The 19979-nt window shown below is 46.0% G+C and overlaps 1 protein-coding gene across 1 annotated transcript in view; it reads right to left on the bottom strand.

Moving 5' to 3' along the window:
* LOC140425484 (collagen alpha-6(VI) chain-like) overlaps positions 1-19979 on the bottom strand; it is a 210699-nt gene that overhangs the window by 64029 nt on the left and 126691 nt on the right. The window contains exons 23-25 of the mRNA XM_072509802.1: positions 13088-13150; positions 5986-6048; positions 1217-1279 (exon numbers count right to left, since the gene is read on the bottom strand). Coding sequence (XP_072365903.1) covers positions 1217-1279; positions 5986-6048; positions 13088-13150 — 189 coding nt within the window. The remainder of the gene's footprint in view (positions 1-1216; positions 1280-5985; positions 6049-13087; positions 13151-19979) is intronic.

Raw genomic sequence — 19979 nt, 5'->3', positions numbered from 1 at the left:
CCACCTTGTGCTCGCTTAAAACAAAGAACAAAGAAAGGTACAGCACAAGAATAGGCCCTACGGCCCTCCAAGCCTGCGCCGACCATGCTGCCGGTCTAAACTAAAATCTTCTACACTTCTGGCGTCTGTATCCCTCTATTCCCATCCTATTCATGTATTTGTCAAGACACCCCTTAAACGTCACTATCGTCCCTGCTTCCACAGAGTTCCCCAGAGGGAACACAAAATCAATGTATTTACTCAAAAAACATAAATGATTCAAGCCTGGCTGCTAGTTTCTGAGTTCTGATATGACACAAAACTCCTTAAACACTTTGGATTATATTCTATATGTCATAGCTTTACCAAAGAGATATCATACTAAACTCTGTTTACCAAGTCATCAGTTTCATCCTAATCAATTGTGCTGGTCCAAAAAAGATAAGAAAAATATCACTGAAGTTGTCATTCAAAGCATCTATACTTTTAACAACCAGTTTGCCTTACTCCCTTTGTCACTGTCAATTATTTGAACATTGATAAATTTGACCAGTTATTTTAGTATGTATGAAGGTAGCTTAACATGTGATATTTTAAGGTTTCTAAGTTGATATGTGAATTTTGTACGTGGAATATTACATGAACTGTGCATTGTAACTTACAATGAGGCTCATGTTTGGCATTCCGCTGCTCACTCTAAGACATGCATTGCCAGGTTATGGAGGTATGATTCATTCATGGATAGTCCACTACAACCATTAGGATGAAACAGGTTTTAAGAGCCCAAACCACAGCTACTCTATCACAGGACTAACAGAAGAGATTTATTTTTAATCAAGATACTAAAATCCATCCAGTGGAGGAAATACATTCTGAAATTAGTCCGAAATGATCCTATTTCTTCACTTTTCATTTTTGTATTCTTTCCACTGTATGTCATAGATTCTATTCTTCTGAAAGTGTTAGAAGTAGAAAATCAGATACTTGCCAAATTTCAATCACATTGCTACTACAGTCCTTGAATGCTTGAGCAAAAAATGTACTACATTTTGAATTTGGGTATAACGTACAAAATAGCAGAATCAAGGTTATTTCTCCACATGATGAGTAACTGGGTTGGTGCCCTTAAACTTTATTTGTCATGCTCTTCTAGATCATTGTCATCAATGACTATTTGTGTTGCCAGAAAAAGTTTTTCAAGAAAGTATAAATTGAAGGAAAACAGAAAAAAGCTTACCATTATCCCACGAAGTCCCGCTATTCCTCCCACACCTTTGTCCCCAGGATTTCCAGGTTCGCCCTGTTAATATCCCAATAAGCTGGTTAATAATACAAGTATATTCCAGAGATTATTAGGATACATTTACAACTTAGCATTTTCAGCAGAGGGCTTCATATAACAAAAGTACATAATTAGGAATTAGGTACAGAAGTGTAAGGTTTTGATCATTCTAATATTTTTTAGAAGCTGTAATATTTTATTATGTATGTATGTATGTCTGTAACAATGTTTTAAAATTAAGTAGTTCACTTTTGACGTTTTATTGTTCAATTAACAGTAATTGGGGAACAGGAAAACAGTTGCACATGAAGAAACAAAATTGTTTTATGACAGAGCTACTTTCATGGTCAAAGTATAATTAGGACTTGTTTTTAAATCAGTTTGAAGGAATGGCTAAAACATTGTGAACTTAGGATGACACTATGTTTAAACAAACCATACATTGCTTTAATTGATCTGTACCAGAGCGGGAAACCTTTATTCTATGATATTATGATAGGAAATGGTTTTACCTGTTGTGTTTAATAGCTTTAGCATGGACTTGGGTTAAGATATGTTGACAAGAGAATGGGACTTTATTTATGGCTTCTCTGTAGCTGGAACAAAATGTGCATTTGCTAATCCTTAAACGTAAACCTCTGGGGTTGAGGTTTTCCATTTCCGATCAGAGTGCTGGCTTCAGAGGTGAGAAACCCAGTGCAGCTCGGCCGCCTTTTCTTTGCACATTGCACAGCACTCTGTGCAAAAGAAAATGGAGGCATGGTCCATGCCATCAGGTTAGCGGGACAGGTCGGACCTGGAAAAAGCTAGCAACACCAGGAGTCCCTAAAAGGACATTCCGATCTCCGATTTAAAAAAACAGGAAACCCCCTCCACACACACTTAAAGGAGACCGGCCCACACTGGCATAGGCAACCCACACACCACCCAATGGACATGGGGAAATCCCCTCACAGATAAGGAAACACCTCCCCCACCATAGAGATTCCTGGAGAGACCCCCAGCACTGTTCAGGGGCAGTGCTAGGGGCAGTGCCACAAGGTGCCAGGGCAGTACCAGGGAATGTCCCTCTTCGCCCAGGGGTTATAGATGCTTGTACATACCCCAGTGGATTCCCTTCATCTGGTTCCCATTTTTAAAAAACAGTTCTAAATCGCACCGAGACGTCACGTTGGCATGGGGGGAGAGATCCCAATGTGGTGGGGGACCATATGGTGGGAAAGCCCTTTAATGTTATCATAATCTATTTAAATGAGTTTCCCAAGTTACTGGCAGGGGGCAGGGAAAATCTGAAAACAAGATCTCGTCAGTGGGATACTCTAGGTTTCTGACTGGCGCGGGATTAAGCGCCCACGTTGTCATTTGCGCCTGGGGCAAAAGTGGGTGCAAAGTCCCAGCCCTGGAGTCCATGACCCATAAAGCAGTGGTTGCTTGCAAAGGTGGGGTGATACAACAAGATTTACATCCTATAACCAATAGGAGGAGTGAGTTTGGACCATTTCCAAAAAAGGGAGGAGGAATGGGAGACTGTGGGGTAAAAGATGAGAAACTTTCAAACTTATTGGCACAGTGATACCATGGCTTCAGGAGTATAACATTTCTGGACACACTTCAACCTCACTTCAAAGACAAAGAAGGGGAATATTGCCTGTGCTGACAACGTAAAGATTTCCTGGGATCTTCAGATATGAAAAACCTCTAGGTTGCCTCCAGTATTTCTTGTTAAGTATATGTAGAATCTTACTTAATAAATTCTCCTTGATTCATAAGTACTGGCAATTTGTACCTTGTAGGTCAAACATAACTGAGGACCCTAGTGTTAGAAATGAAAACTTTGAACCTTAGAGTTTGTTTTATTGAGAAGGATTTTAAACCTCAAACCCCTAAACTTTATAGAAGCCAGTACAGCTGTTTAGCAGGTTGCAAGATTCTCACTCCATTAAACTCTACCAGGAATGGCAGCTCGTAAACTGTGCCCTCTAACCTTTTCTTGATTCTGTAACATAATTCCTTACTTTTACAAAAATTGAAATCTCCACAGGTTGCCAACTGTAAAACCTACAATTAACATGTGATGGTGTAAAGTCCCAAATGATTAAAAATCATTTAATATTATTGAGTGAACAGACCATGAAAAGCAGGATTACCGCTTAATAATATATTCATCTTATGAAAGAGAAGATAATTGTATTTGCCCACTTCGAACATAGCCAGCAGCAAAAATTACATTTCTCAACTGTTCTGACAGGACTACTCTATAACTATGATTTAAACTGGCAACTCTTAACGTAAGGTAAGGTAAAGTCACCATAGTCCCATTTGACCATAGGCTACTTTCCCCTTTGAGGGGGAGAGCTGACTGGTGGTGATCTAACATGAGGATAACCAATCGCAGGCGAGGGACAAGGTTGAGAACTGTAGACCTGATATGGAAGTGTAAATGCAAGTATTTAATAAGCGTGTTTTTTTCTGGTTAATATGCCTTAATCTGTGCCAGTGAAGTAACTGAAGTTGTTACAAAGGGATGCAAGGCATCATGCGTGACATTTCCCATTCTGTTTGATCTGGTTCTGATTTTCATTCAATCATGCCTGCTGTTCTATGCCCTCTGTACAAATTCTGTACAAAGTTTGGAGCTATGGAGTATTATCAAAACAAAATGTAGTTGCGCCTTTCTAATCCTTTACTAAAATGATCTCCCACTTCTACTAATTTCTTTTTAAATCCTCTTAGTACACAATTTTTACTCTTCGAAAGAGGATGTCAACTTTATAGTTTCAAATTGAACCTTGACAATCATATTGGAGAAATATTCCTCTATTATTTCATTACATCTACAAATCTAACTAGTGACCTATTTTATCTTGGCGGGATTGCTGAATCTCATGCTCTCTGGGCTGCAATATGAGGCAGGATCTCAACTCAATAGACTTGCGCTCAGCAGGGTAGCAGGTAATGGGTCAGAAACCCATTTGGAATTGAAGGAGGTTTTTCTATACTTCGTTAACTCAGACACAACATTAGCATTCCACTTCTGGGTTACCCTGGCTGATCCGGGAGGGCATGCAGGATGACATGCTGAACCTGAATCTGTCAAAGGAAGGATTTCTAGTTCGGGACCCTGGCAGGGGTAAGGATGGGTGAATTGTACCTTGATTGCTGGAACCACAGGAATGGAGAGGAGGCGCAAGAAGGCTGTCTGCCAAGTCTTGGATTCTTACCTGGAGGTCTGTGTTACCTGGATCTAAGGGACTAAAGTGAGGTGATATTCGTCAACCATGGGAGGAAGAAACCAGCTTCTCAAACCGAACAGGCACCGGTGTAAATGGCCAAAGAAATGAGCAGCAGGAGTGTGGTGTCTCCAAAATGGAGAAAGTGCGTTACAAGAGGCAAGGTCTCAAGAGAGCAGGAAGGGTGAGTGGCAGAACAGGTTGAGGTGATGTTCTCAGCATTCTCCTGCAGCTCCACTAATTCCTCTCTCCATACACATCCTCACTTAGACAGCCAACACTCACCCTCATCACATCATCTTTTCTTCCATCCATGCCTTGCAGTTATCTACAAATGTTGCCCTTTCCTCCTCTCCGCATAATCCATTTCTCACACTGACCACCCGCTGTGTTCCCTCCTTGCAGAAGAGAGCACATAAATTCAGGCAGAGACAGAAAACCAGGGGTGTCCCCCCTCGACAGTCACAGGTTACAGGCCACAGATTTCAGCGATATGCTTCTGTGAAAGCCTGAGTCTCTTGAAGCACTGGTGCTTACACGTAAGGAGATTCTCTGGCTTGAGACCCTCTATTGGGGTATCTCACCTTCTCTGTTTAGGGTCTCTCTGTCTATCTCCTCTGACCTGTGGAGAAGCTTGTGGCAGAGGGGAAGGCAGCTGACGGTGCTGCCACTGTTGGTGCTGCTGCTCCGCTTGTTCCTCATGAGAGGCTCGCGCTAGTGCTGCATAAGCTGCACCCAGGTTTCAGGAAAGGCTGACAGCAGGGAAGTTAAGTGCAAAAGAAGAAAAGCATACTCCCAGAAGAGATGCTGAGAAGCACCAGCCTCTCACCTGGCCATGGCCGGAGCTCTTCACTATCTGAAGGCTTCACAGCCTGTCGGTTTCACTGAAGACGTCCCACTATTTTCTGGTCTCAGTAACTCTGGCAGGTTGCAGAGACCTTTGGAAGCCCATGTTCCAGCTATTGAAGCTACAATGTGGGGTTAACTTCACAGTTAATTACCTGTTTGTATAACAAATTTCCTCACAAGCTGCAAGGGAACTCCCCAACTCACCTGCAAACTAGCCAGATCCAATCTGCATGTTCCCGACCCAATGCCAGTTTTGTGAGGATTTAACCCCAGGTTCACATCGAAGCACACCTCCCAGTGGTGGTTAAAATTCTGCCTAGCTCTCTGGCCCTGATGGTATCTTTGCCAGATATGTCACTATAATAAATATAATTCTTTCAACACAACAGTGACTACACTTCAAAAATACTTAATCGACAGTAAGGCACTTTGAAACATCCTAAAGTCATGAAAGTCACCATATAAATGAAATTCTTTCTTTCTCAACTTAATTCTACTAAAAGCCAGCTTTTTATGGTTCCACCTTAGAAATTTGCCAGCATGCATCTTTATCATCAAAGAGGTCAAATCTATATTCGGCACTATGTCCATTCCACTGATAATCATCTTGTCTATGTTGAATAAATAGTAAATAATGATACTTACACTCCTCCCTATGTAGCCACGTTCACCATTTATTCCCGGATGGCCCGGTTCTCCAGTTTGACCCTGTCATGTAAATAAATCAGAAGTACTGATTATTGTGGCTGCATATTTCACAATTGCTAAAGAAATCCAATTTAGGATTAAGCATGATTCTTGAAGCTGACCAAAATTTAGCAATATGTGCTTTACTGGATATAGGTTTAAAATTAGATGGGAATTCCCACATCTCGTGAAGCAGTAATGCGTCAACATGATCGTTGGTTTTAAAGCATGATGGAGGTTGGGATAATTTCTTAATAGCGGTGCTGCATTTAACATAGGCCCTTAAGAGAATGAGACTGGGGAAATAATATTGGGCAACCAAGAAACGACAGAGTTGAACAAATATTTTGCCTCAGTGGGAGACACTGGGAGACGAGGGTAGAGCAGTTGATGTGGTGTATATGGATTTCAGCAAAGCGTTTGATAAGGTTCCCCACGGTAGGCTATTGCAAAAAATACAGAGGCTGGGGATTGACGGTGATTTAGAGATGTGGATCAGAAATTGGCTAGCTGAAAGAAGACAGAGGGTGGTGGTTGATGGGAAATGTTCAGAATGGAGTACAGTCACAAGTGGAGTACCACAAGGATCTGTTCTGGGGCCGTTGCTGTTTGTCATTTTTATCAATGACCTAGAGGAAGGCGCAGAAGGGTGGGTGAGTAAATTTGCAGACGATACTAAAGTCGGTGGTGTTGTCGATAGTGTGGAAGGATGTAGCAGGTTACAGAGGGATATAGATAAGCTGCAGAGCTGGGCTGAGAGGTGGCAAATGGAGTTTAATGTAGAGAAGTGTGAGGTGATTCACTTTGGAAGGAATAACAGGAATGCGGAATATTTGGCTAATGGTAAAGTTCTTGAAAGTGTGGATGAGCAGAGGGATCTAGGTGTCCATGTACATAGATCCCTGAAAGTTGCCACCCAGGTTGATAGGGTTGTGAAGAAGGCCTATGGAGTGTTGGCCTTTATTGGTAGAGGGATTGAGTTCCGGAGTCGGGAGGTCATGTTGCAGCTGTACAGAACTCTGGTACGGCTGCATTTGGAGTATTGCGTACAGTTCTGGTCACCGCATTATAGGAAGGACGTGGAGGCTTTGGAGCGGGTGCAGAGGAGATTTACCAGGATGTTGCCTGGTATGGAGGGAAAATCTTATGAGGAAAGGCTGATGGACTTGAGGTTGTTTTCGTTGGAGAGAAGAAGGTTAAGAGGAGACTTAATAGAGGCATACAAAATGATCAGGGGGTTGGATAGGGTGGACAGTGAGAGCCTTCTCCCGCAGATGAATATGGCTGGCACGAGGGGACATAACTTTAAACTGAGGGGTAATAGATATAGGACAGAGGTCAGAGGTAGGTTCTTTACGCAAAGAGTAGTGAGGCCGTGGAATGCCCTACCTGCTACAGTAGTGAACTCGCCAACATTGAGGGCATTTAAAAGTTTATTGGATAAACATATGGATGATAATGGCATAGTGTAGGTTAGATGGCTTTTGTTTTGGTGCAACATCGTGGGCCGAAGGGCCTGTACTGCGCTGTATTGTTCTATGTTCTATGTTCTATAACATTCCAAAATTAATAATCAAGGGGCAGACAAGGGAGAGGAAAGAAATACAACAGCAATTACTCAGGAAAAGTAACTCGGGAAACTAATGGGGCTAAAGGCCAATAAGTCCCCTGAACCGGATGGGTTGCATCCCAGGGTATTAAAGGAAGTAGCTACAGAGATATTGGATGCACTTGCAGTAATCGTCCAATAATCCTTAAATTCTGGAAAAGTCCCAGAGGATTGGAAAAATGTCAATATAACACCTTTAATCAAAAAGGGAGGCAGACAGAAAGCAATTATAGGCCAGTTAGCTTATATTTGTCATTGGGAAAATAGTAGAGTCCATTATAAAGGATGTAATAGCAAAGCATTTGAATGCATAATATAATCAAGCAGAATCAGCATGGCTTCGTGAAGGGAAAATCATACCTGACAAATATATTAGAATTCTTTGAGATGTTAATGAATAGGATAGATGAAGGGGAACCAGCCCATGTAATACACTTGAATTTCCAAAAAGTGGTTCGCTAAGGAACCACACAAAAGGCTACTTAATAAGGTGAGAGCTCATGGTGTTGGGGGTCGTATATTAGCACAGTTAGAGGATTGGCTATCTAATAGGGGACTGAGAGTTGGGATAAGAGGATCCTTTTCAGGATGGCAACCTGTAACTAGTGCTGTGCCACAGGGATCTGTACCAGGGCCACAATTATTCCCAATATATATTAATGACTTTAATGAGGGAAGTGAATGCACTATTGCCAAGTTTGCGATGTCACAACAATAGGTGGGAAGGCAAACGGTGAGGAAGATACAGGATATGGACAGGTTAGATGAGTGGGAAAAAACTTGGCAGATGGATTATAATATAGCAAAATGTGATGTTATGCACTTTGGTCGGAAGAATACAGGAACTGAATATTATTTAAATCAAGAGAGACTGCCAAAAACTGCAGCACAGAGGGATTTGGGGGTCTTAGCATAGTAATCATAAAAGCTAGCAGGTAATTGGGAAAGCAAATGGAATGATGGCCTTTATTTCAAAGGGAATGGAGTATAAAAATAGGAAGGCCTGGGAAAGCAATACAAGGCACTAGTTAGACCACACCTGGAATAATGCGTACAGTTTTGGTCCCCTTATGTAAGGAAAGATACGCTGGCATTGGAGGCAGTCCAGAGAGTTTCACCAGATTGATCCTGGGTATGGAGGAATTTTCATTGAGGAAAGGTTGAGTAGATTGGGCCTGAACTCATCGGAGTTTAGAAGTATGAGTTGACCTTTTTAAAACATATCGGATTCTCAGGGGGCTTGACAGGGCAGATGCTGCCACCCCTGGTGCCACCTGGGCACCATGGCCATGCCAACCTGGCAATGCCACCTGGGCAGCACAACATGGGTGCCACCCTGGCAGTGCCATAGTGCCCATGTGGCACTGCCAGGCTGACAGGGGAACTGCCAGGGTGCCAGGTTGGCAGTGCCAACGTCCCCAGTCGCATAATGCCGATGTCTGGAATAGGGACCGGGGTGCCCTGCCCTTATGAGGTGGTGTGTGGGGGGCTCAATTTTGGTGAGTTGTGACATTGGGGGGGGGGGGGGGGGGTCTGAAGGCCTCGGTGGGGTGTCTCAAGATTAAGGCGCCCCGATCTCTTCCTGCACTGGCAAGTGGAGCGCGTTGATGCAAGAAATGGAACTAAGTGCGGCCTTGGTGGGCGTTCCTCGCCAAGGCCCAGAAATGAAGCAGAGTCCCGTTTAATAGCGGGGTCATTCCCCGCGCTCCCAGCGCCGGGAAATACCTGACTAAACACGCTTGACACAGTACATTCATTTCAGTTAAATCACGTCCTTAGTCATTTTTGGAGGCCTTGAGGAGTTTCTCACTGGTATCATTATTCAAGAAGGGTGAGGTGTCATTATTCAAGAAGGGAAATGGAGAAAAAACAGCAGATAATTATAGGCCAGTAAGTCCAACATTAGTGGCAGGGAAATTATTGGAAGAAATTCTGGGAGACAGAATTACTCTTCACTTGGAGAGCCAAGGATTAATCAAGGATAGTTGACATGGATTTGTCAGGGGGTATTCATCTCTAACAAATTTGATTGAATGTTTTGAGGAGGTGACTAGGTGTGTAGATGAGGGAAGTGCTGTTGATGTAATCTACATGGACTTCAGTGAGGGCCATCACGGGAGACTGATCAAGAAGTTAAGAACCCATAGGATCCAGGGCAATTTGGAAAATTGAATTAAAAATTAGCTTAGTGGCAGGGGGCAAAGGTTAATTGAGAAGGTTGCTTTTGTGACTGGACGCCTGTGTCCAGTGAAGTAATGCAGGGACTGGTGATGGGTCCTTTGCTGTTTGTAGTGTACATTTATGATTTAGATGTGAATGTAGGGGGTATGATCAGTAAGTTCACAGATGACATGAAAATTGGTAAATAGCGAGGAGGAAAACCTTAGACCACAGGATGATTATAGATGGGCTTTTCAGAAGGGTAAAACAATGGCAAATGGAATTTTTGGGAGGATGAACAAGACAAGGGAATATACAATGAACAGTAGGACGCTAAGAAGTACAGAGGACCAGACGGACATTGGGGTGCATGTCCAAAGATCCCTGAAGGCAGCAGGACAGGTAGATAAGGTGGTTAAGAAGTCATATGGGATACTTGCCTTTGTTAGCCGGGGAAAAGAACTTAAGAGCAGGCAGGTTATGATGGAACTGTATAAAATGCTTGTTAGTCCACAGCTAGAGTAATATGTGCAGTTCTGGCTGCCACTCTATAAGAAGGAGGTGATTACACGAGAAAGGTTGCAGTGGAGATTCACCAGGATATTGCCTGGATTGGAGCATTTCAGCTATGAAGAGAGACTGGTTAGTTTGGGGTTGTTTTCACTAAAGCAGAGAAAGCTGATGGGGGACCTCATCAAGGTGTACATAATTATGAGGGATCTCGATAGGAGGAAACTTTTCCCCGTAGCAGAGGGGTCAATAAGCCGGGGGCATAGATTTAAGGTATGGGGCAGGAGATTTAGAGAGGATTTGCGGGAAAGCTTTTTCACCCAGCGGGTGGTGGTAATATGGAACTCGCTGCGGGATCTTTGAAAACATTAAAGAAGCATTTAGATGAGCACTTGAAATACCATAGCATACAAGACTATGGACCAAATGTTGGAAAATGGGATTAGAATAAATAGGTGTTTGATGGCGGCACACACACAGTGGGCTGAAGGGCCTCTTTCTGTGCTACAAAACTCTACGACTCCACCACCAATAACAGTGACAGTCATTATTGTCTTCAACTTTGATGCTCTTTCCTAACCCCTGAAGGGACATCACATGAATCAGTTGCATATGTAGGATATTGAAGCCTCATTTCTCCATGCACTCACTGACATCATTTCAGGAGATGCAGGCCCATTTTTATTAAACTCTAAAATGATGTGTATTAATGCACACAACACAGTAAGCCTGATGCATTTATTCTCAGGCAAATGCACGTGATACATCTTTTTGAAGGAGCTGAGAGTTGAGCGTGGCAAATTATCCATCACAGGTTATCCAGTGCATAGCAGACAGATGTCCATCAGACGAGTTAAGTGGCCATTTTAAAACTCAAGATGGCAGCTGGTGGAAAGTGTTACTCAGAGGCCAGATGGTGGAACATGCGCTTATCATATCTCCACAACTTGTTTTCCAATAACAAGTCATCCAGACGGCTGCTGAGGTTCTACACACGCAACTCGTGCATCTGCCATTTGTAGTTTGTAGTCATCTATTAAGCCTTTCACTTAAGAAATATCTGGCCTTCCCCCAGTTCAGCAAGGTTATCCAGTGAATCACCGAGCATGAAGAACGGGAAGATCTCCAGTTTAATCCCTGACCTGTGATAAATTCGCCTATCTCAATCGGTGACAGTAGATTGGACAATAATCTGATTTTATACAGCTGGGCTACAGAGAGTGTAAAACACAGCGTGTGTTCCTGTTTCTGCCCATCATTCCACAATTCCTGCTGGGAAGCACATATACAGGTTAGAAGAGGACAGGATGAACTCCACTATGACATTTCCAACTATCATATAGCCTTGTGGATATTCACTGTTATGATTGAAGCATTAATAATTAGCATTTGGGTGAGGTAGCACAACAAGAAAGCAATGATACTCACTGACAATGAAGAGTAGGAAGACAAATTGAAATCGGAAGAGAAGACAAGTTAAAACAATGCAAATATTTGGAGCATCATATCTGAAGAGAAATCTCTTTTATCAAAAAATAATTGAGACCAAATTTTAAACCTAATCCCTGGTAGCTTGTAACACATTTAGCATCAGAGTAAATTCTGTTTGAATATTATTTTTAATTCCTTTATCAGAGTTACAAAGCCAGAGCTCAGAGTGCAGACAAGGACAAACCCCTAATCCAATTCCTTGCCTGCTCCAAAAACCAATTAAAATTGAATCTAATTCATGGTCCCCACAAGCGAGACATACCAGATCCAGGCATTACACCCGACCTCACACTCGTCTTAGCCAAAAGGCCGAGAAGTGATTAGTTCTGTTTAAATATTAAATGGGCTGTGATTAACGGCCATTAAACAAAATATCTGGCTCAAAATTACAGATCATTCAGTACCACTTCTCATCATCAGATGCCACTGTTGCTCCAAGTAAGAGGCTCAGTGAAAAAGTCTAGAGCACAGTGTTGTCTGGAACAGTGTTCTTCACTGGGACACAGAGCAAAAGTTTCCAATTTACACATAGCGCTGGACTCCACACAATATCCTAAATTCTGGCATGGATATTAGTGCACCTAACTCACGACCGGCTTGACTTCCATCCATTAAAAGGACAGAAAATTCCACAATAATCTCTGACCCAAATCCCATCGAAGAGTATTTTCACTGCCCCTTCAGCTGTTCCATCTCTGCAGAGCCTCTTGGTACCTGTCTGAAACTTCTGCTTCTTGGTGACATCACTCTGCTCAGGTTGTGCTCTGTTCCCAGGTCAACGTGAGCGCTCAACAACCTGAACTTGGGTGATGGCTGTTTCTGCAACCAATCCCTTGTGCCGCAACTTACTATGTACTATCTCAGTGGTATTTGTCCCCCCCACACAGCGCCCCCACCCCTCCCAGTATCTCTACTTCTGTTCATTTTCAGAATCCAGTCCTCATAGAGTGCACCTCCGAAGTGGCTTGAAGCATTTACCTATTTTGAGTCAACATTTTGCAGTGTATAGAAGTTCTGGATTGAAATCTTTTAATATTTTACCATTTCTGCTCACCTCAGAATCAATGTGAGGAGCACTCAGCGAGTGAACAGAATAATACTGTGCCCTGAGGAACGCAGGATGTGATTGCCACATAGCATGGTTGCAAACCTACCTTCATATCCATCTCAGGTCTAAATCACTCTGTCGTTTCCTTTACAATGGTTCAGCAGAACAAATTTCACAAATCTGACCTAAATCTGCATAAAGCCTCTTCATTACAGGCATACAGACTCTGCTCCATTACAAACCTGTTGCCCTCGAGCTCCCAATTCTCCTTTCCGACCCGGAGCACCAGAAGAACTAGGTGAACCCTGCAAGAAGAAAGGGAGTGTCAAGAATTGTTTGTGTACTGTAGTAAATGTTTATAAGGTAGTAATGATCCACCCGGGTCACAGCTTGTTTTATAGATAGGGGTTTCTCATCCAACAAGATTAATACCAGCCAAGGATTGGCTCTATCACACATTTTAGAGCAAGAAAAGGTCTTAACTAGTTCGGAAACTCAGTATGGCTAATCAGTAAAACCTTGTGTGGTATTTATTGTGGGGTGCTCGACATCTGCCACGAAAATGGATGACACCCTTTCTGACCCCGATCTCTGGAAATTAAATCCGCAAAGCCGAGCATTCTGAAATCGGGGCTCGTGGGAGACGTTTAATTCCAGGACGTCCCCCAGTGAGGTGGAAATCTCACCCCCGAAAGTGTAGGCTATTCAGAGACCGGCACCTCTCCATTGTAATAATAATCGCTTATTGTCACAAGTAGGCTTCAATTAAGTTACTGTGAGAAGCCCCTAGTCTCCACATTCCAGCGCCTGTTCGGGGAGGCCGGTACGGGAATTGAACCCGCGCTGCTGGTCTTGTTCTGCATTACAAGCCAGCTGTTTAGCCCACTGTGCTGAGCCAGCCCTGCTAAACCAGCTGGCAATGGATAGCTGCAGTTGGTAATAAAACTGGGCCTTCACCAAGGATCATCAGTGGATGCCTGGAAAAATGTCAGTGAGGGTGGGTAGGACTTGCGAAGAGGACCGCCGCCCCCGAAACCGCCCCCCCCCCCCCCCCCGAGGCCACCCCCCAATGCTGTGTCCCTTAATGAGGCACTGTGACTTTGAACAAGGGACTCCCCCAGTTAGACTACATGCAAACCTCAGTGTTTTCCCATAGTCTCCCCACATGGCAAGCCCTCGCCTGTTACTGGTTGAATACCAACAACGGCTGGGTGAGATCCTGCCACATCAACAGCACCCTCGCCCCTGAACTCACCTCGTGATGGGGGAGTGGACATTAAATTCCAACCCTTATATGGCATAAAGTTAGAATTTCTTTGGGTAGTTTTTCCCAATCTTTATTAGAGGCCATTTTAGATTTTAAATTATTTCCTCCACACTTAACTTTCAATTAAAGATACAATAGAACCAATCTAATACTGTATTGTTTGCCAATATTATGTTGACGATGTACATACATTTATCAACTACCAGAAGTTTTAGTTTGAAAAAGTAGTACAATATATCCGGCACCCCGCCCACCTTAAATATTCACTCGCTCAGCCACCAACGCACAGTGTATACCACCTACAAGATACACCGCAGCAACTCACCAAGGCCCCTTCGACAGAACCTTCCAAACCTACAATCTCTACCACTCAGGAGGACAAAAGAACAAAGAACAAAGAAAAGTACAGCACAGGAACAGGCCCTTCGGCCCTCCAAGCCCGTGCCGACCATGCTGCCTGACTAAACTACAATCTTCTACACTTCCTGGGTCCGTATCCCTCTATTCCCATCCTATTCATGTATTTGTCAAGATGCCCCTTAAATATCACTATCGTCCCTGCTTCCACCACCTCCTCTGGTAGCGAGTTCCAGGCACCCATCACCCTCTGTGTAAAAAACTTGCCTCGTACATCTACTCTAAACCTTGCCCCTCGCACCTTAAACCTATGCCCCCTAGTAATTGATCCCTCTACCCTGGGCAAACGCCTCTGACTATCCACTCTGTCTATGCCCCTCATCATTTTGTAGACCTCTATCAGGTTGCCCCTCAACCTTCGTCGTTCCAGTGAGAACAAACCGAGTTTATTCAGCCGCTCCTCATAGCTAATGCCCTCCATACCAGGCAACATTCTGATAAATCTCTTCTGCACCCTCTCTAAAGTCTCCACATCCTTCTGGTAGTGTGGCGACCAGAATTGAACCCTAGAACATATTTCCAGAATTGACAAGGGCAGCAGACACACAGGCGGCACCACCTGCACATTCCTGTCCAAGCTAGAGGCTATTCTGACTTGGAACTACATCGTCGCTCCTCCATTGCCACTTGGTCAAAAACCTCAAACACCCGCCCTAACAACTATGAAGTGTATCTATACCACATGGACTGCAGAGATGCAAGGAGGCAACTCACAACCTACTTTTCAAGGGCAATTAGGGATAGACAATAAATACTGGGCTTGCCAGCAATGCCGACGTCCATAATTTAACTTTTAACACCCACACATTGCTGCAATTGGTGTTGCAGAGGAAGGCTACAGCAAATTATGGTGCCTGGAGTGATATTCAGGGGCGTCATTCTCCGACCCCCCGCCGGGTCGGAGAATGGCCGTTGGCCGCCGTGAATCCCGCCCCCACCCCCGCCGAAGTCTCCGCTCCCGGAGATTGGGCGGGGGCGGGAATCCAGCCGCGCCGGTTGGCGGGACCCCCCGCTGGATTCTCCGGCCCGGATGGGCCGAAGTCCCGCCCAGGAATTGCCTGTCCCGCCGACGTAAATCAAACCTGGTATTTACCGGCGGGACCAGGCAGCGTGGGCGGGCTCCGGGGTCCTGGGGGGGGGCGCGGGGCGATCTGACCCCGGGGGGTGCCCCCACGGTGGCCTGGCCCGCGATCGGGGCCCACCGATCCGCGGGCGGGCCTGTGCCGTGGAGGCACTCTTTCCCTTCCGCCTCCGCTACGGCCTCCACCATGGCGGAGGCGGAAGAGACTCTCCCCACTGCGCATGCGCGGGAAACTTTCGGTGGCCGCTGACGCTCCCGCGCATGCGCGGGGAAACTGACAGCGGCCGCTGACGCTCCCGCGCATGCGCCGCATTTCCGCGCCAGCTGGCGGGGCAACAAACGCCATTTCCGCCAGCTGGCGGGGCGGAAATCCCTCCGGCGTCGGCCTAGCCCCTCAATGTTGGGGCTAGGCCGCCAAAGATGCGGAGACTTCCGCACCTTTTTGCCGGCGCGATGCCCGTCTGATTTGCGCCGGCTTTGGCGCCAGTCGGCGGGCATCCCGCCGTTGGGGGAGAATTTCGCCCCTCCAGATATCAATATACATGATCAATGTATGTAAATGTAGTACAGTCTTTCAACACTAGATGGCTCACAGGCAGATACTATGAGAACTGGTTTCTAAGTCAGATGATGCAGATGATGATGTGCTTCAGAACAGTGAACAAGCAAGACATAGAATAGCTAGAGTGAGATAAGTTAGAGCTAGTTTGCTATAATAATGTATAGTTATATAGTTATCTGTATTGTACTTTAATTATTTATTGTTTGTTTAGTATTAAGTAAAAGGACTCACTGTTTACTATTTTATTACTCATTAAATAGTTCATCTTTCAACAAGAAGGACATTGGACATTGTATCATCCTGGTGGATTCAAGAGTAATGTATATATTTTAGATAAGTCATTATTTAAAATATAACAGTGCCATTTCCAAGCTCTACCAAAAATGGGTTATGAAAACCAGACTGTTGCATTTTTCTAAAGGAGTTTAAGCCCCATTGAGCTTTATTGATTTGATGTCCTTGTTGAAGACACAGTAAAAAAAACTTCCACTGTGACTTAAATCACAAAGTACCAGGAGGAAAATGGGAGTGCATATTTCCACCGACGCTGTGCTCGGTCGTGCTGCTTTATAGAAAACAAAATAAGTTCAGTCAGGTTGAATATATCAAACTGACACATTTGTGGAGTTAGATAATATATTTTTCCATTACAACTGTTACCTAGGAATCATTTCATACATCATTAAAAACAGTACAGGATTATTCCTGTTTCTAGACCTGGAACTAAGCCATGAAATTGAAAATATTTCTACTTAGCTTTTTTGAACATGATTAGATTATTGAGCGAGGCAGGTGATTCAGTGCAGGCAAGCCCCAACTCAAATGGATTCATTCATTAAACACAAATAAATCAAGGGACACACTAAACAATTAGTAGGATACAAAGAAGAAACCACCCTGCAGCTATTAGTTTAGCAAGCAGCATTACTGTGGATGTGGCTTCCATTAACGATTACTGCCCGCGAAATAGCAACATCTTTCAATGACATTCTGCTCTGTGATTAAAACTTCTAATGTTCCGAATGAGAGTTTAAACACAACTAATATGCGCTCCACTACAATGACAGCATGCTTCCACCACAACATAATTGTCTGTGTGCTCGTTGTCCTGCAAGGGAACTCAATACGGCACTGCCCCCATTAAAAAATTCTCATCCTTATTTTCAAATCCCTCCATGACTTCACCCTTTCCTATCGCAGTTTTCTCCTTCAGCTTTAAACTCTCTGAGATACCTGTGCCCCTCTACTTCCAGATAGATGGCTTCACTACTTGAATCATTTCACCACTTTCATCTGTGCCTTCAGCTACCTGGGCCCCGGAATTCTCTCTCTAATCCTCTCCACTGCTCTCCTCCTTCCAGACATTTGCGAACACATTGGGCGTGATGCTCCGATTCCAATTGGGTCGGAAAATCGCCGGGGGGCGGCATGAATCCCTCCCCGCTGCCGGCTACCGAATTCTCCAGCGCTGGGGTTTTGCCGGGGGTGGGAATCACACTGCTCCAGTCGGCAGCCACTAGCAGCCCCACCTGCCCCCCCCCCCCCGGTGATTCTCCGGCCCGCGGTGGTCCGAGCGGCCACCCCTTTTCGGCCGGTCCTGCAGGCGTAAATTAGACCAGGTCCTTACTGGCGGGACCTGGCTCTGCGGGCGGCCTGTGGGATCCTCGCGGGGGTGAGGGGGTTTCTGGCCCCGGGGTGGACCCCCAAGGTAGCCTCGCCCGCGATCGAAGCCCACCAATCCGCGGACGGGCCTGTGCCATGGGAGAGCTCTTTCCCTCCGCACCGGCCACTGTTCCGGTCCGCCATGACCGGTGCGGAGAAGAATCCCAGCATGCGCTGGGATCATGCCAGCACTTGCTGGCGCTCCTGCGCATGCGCCAACTCACGCCGGCCGGCGGAGGCCCTTCGCCGCCGGTTGGCGCGGCGCCAACCCCTCCGCCGCTGGTCTCGCCCCTGAAGGTGCAGTGGATTCCGGAATGGTTCCCGCCACTCCTCGGCACCGGTGTAGCTCGCCCTGCCGGTTCGTGGAGAATCCCGCCCATTAAAAGCTTTCGGTCCCCATCAGTAGTTTGGAACTCACACAAATGGCAATTGATGCTAGATGAGTTGCTCGCCTTAAATCTGAGGTAGATACATTTTTGGCAAGCAAAGGTGTTATGGGATAAGGAGTTTGGCCACAAATCAACCATGGGCGGGATTCTCCTCTACCCGGCGGGGCGGGCCATACTGGCGCCGAGGACTGGCGTGAACCACTCCAGCGTCAGGCCGCCCGGAAGGTGCGGAATCCTCTGCACCTTCAGGGGCTAGGCCGGCGCCGGCGGGGTTAGCGCCGTGCCAGCCAGTGCGGAAGGGCTTGGCGCCATGCCAACCGGTGCCAAAGGGCATCTGTCGGCTGGCGCAAGTTGGAACATGCGCGGGAGTGCCAGCGTATGCTGGCGTCATCCCAGCCCATGCGCAGGGGGTTTCTTCTCCGCGCCAGCCATGGGGGAGGTTGACAGCAGCTGGCGTGGAGGGAAAGCGTCCCCCCACAGTACAGGCCACCATCGGTGGGCCACGATCGTGGGCCAGGCCAAATGGGGGCACCTCCTGGGGCCAGATCCCCCCGCGCCCCCTCCGAGAACTCTGCAGGCTGCCCGCAGGGCCAGGTCTCGCCGGTACGGACATAGTTAGATTTACGCCGGCGGGACCGCTGAAAACGGGCGGCCGCTTGGCTCATCGCGGAGCGGAGGATCACTGGGGGGGCCACTGCCAACAGCTCCCGACTGGCGCGACGCAATTCCTGCCCCCACCGACAAACCGGTGCCGGTACATTCGGCAGCCGGCGTCGGAGCGGCGGAGGTTTGGAGAAGCCCGCACGATGATTGATGTGTTAGGCTGACTGGTTCGATGTGGACTGCACCTGATGCAGGGAAGCTAGAAGCAGACGGCTAACACTGGAGAAAATCCAACACTGTTTTATTCAACGATAGAACTGATATATATGTTCAGCTGTGGGTCGACACTATACTGAACTGACTGGAGACCTTGTATTAGCCTGACCAGACTTACTAGCTACCGCATGGTGTTTGCACTGTGCTAGCTCGTGGACTCTGACTATCTCAGTAGCTGGGTCCCGAGAGAGCGGGAAACCTAGTGCCCTCTGGCTTTATAGTGGTAAAGTCCTGTCTGGTGATTGGCTGCGCTGTGTTGTGTGCTTATTGGTCGTCCTGTATGTCAATCACTGCCTGTTTCCACTTCAGTATATACATGAGTAGATATTATGACATCTCCCCTTTTTTTTTAGATAAATAAATACTAGGGTGTGTGAGCGTATATATGTGCCTGACTAAATACAAAAGGTGTCTAGATGAACGTATATACATAGGAAGGTGTCGATAGTGCAGATACATGGCAAACAAAACAATATTTACAGAGGTTAAAGCGATGAAGTCACAAAATGTACAAGAGTTCAGTCTATAGATTTAGTCTTTGTGGTGGGCGACGAATTCTTGTTGATCGCCGCAGAGGTGGATCAGGGGCCGCCTACACTTGGATAGGCGCGAACGCTGCCATCGCGGTGGTTGCGTGGGCCGGCAGGATTGCTGGTAGATTTTTGGCCTTGTGGTAGGGTACGACCGGAGGAAGCATCGTGGGCGGCAGGGCACGCCAGTCAGGTAGCGGGCGTGGAACTCTTCGCAGTGCCCGTCTGTTTCGCCATTGCAGGGAGCCATCAGCCATGCGGACAAGGAACGATCTTCGGGCCATTTGTTTGATCACAACAGCTGTGGCTGACCAGCCGCCCTCAGGCAACTGGACACGAGCATGATC

Source organism: Scyliorhinus torazame, chromosome 6 (genome assembly GCF_047496885.1).
Source record: "Scyliorhinus torazame isolate Kashiwa2021f chromosome 6, sScyTor2.1, whole genome shotgun sequence".
Taxonomy (NCBI): Eukaryota; Metazoa; Chordata; class Chondrichthyes; order Carcharhiniformes; family Scyliorhinidae; genus Scyliorhinus; species Scyliorhinus torazame.
Note: the sequence above shows the minus strand (reverse complement) of the source record. Positions and strands in the feature narration are given on the sequence as shown.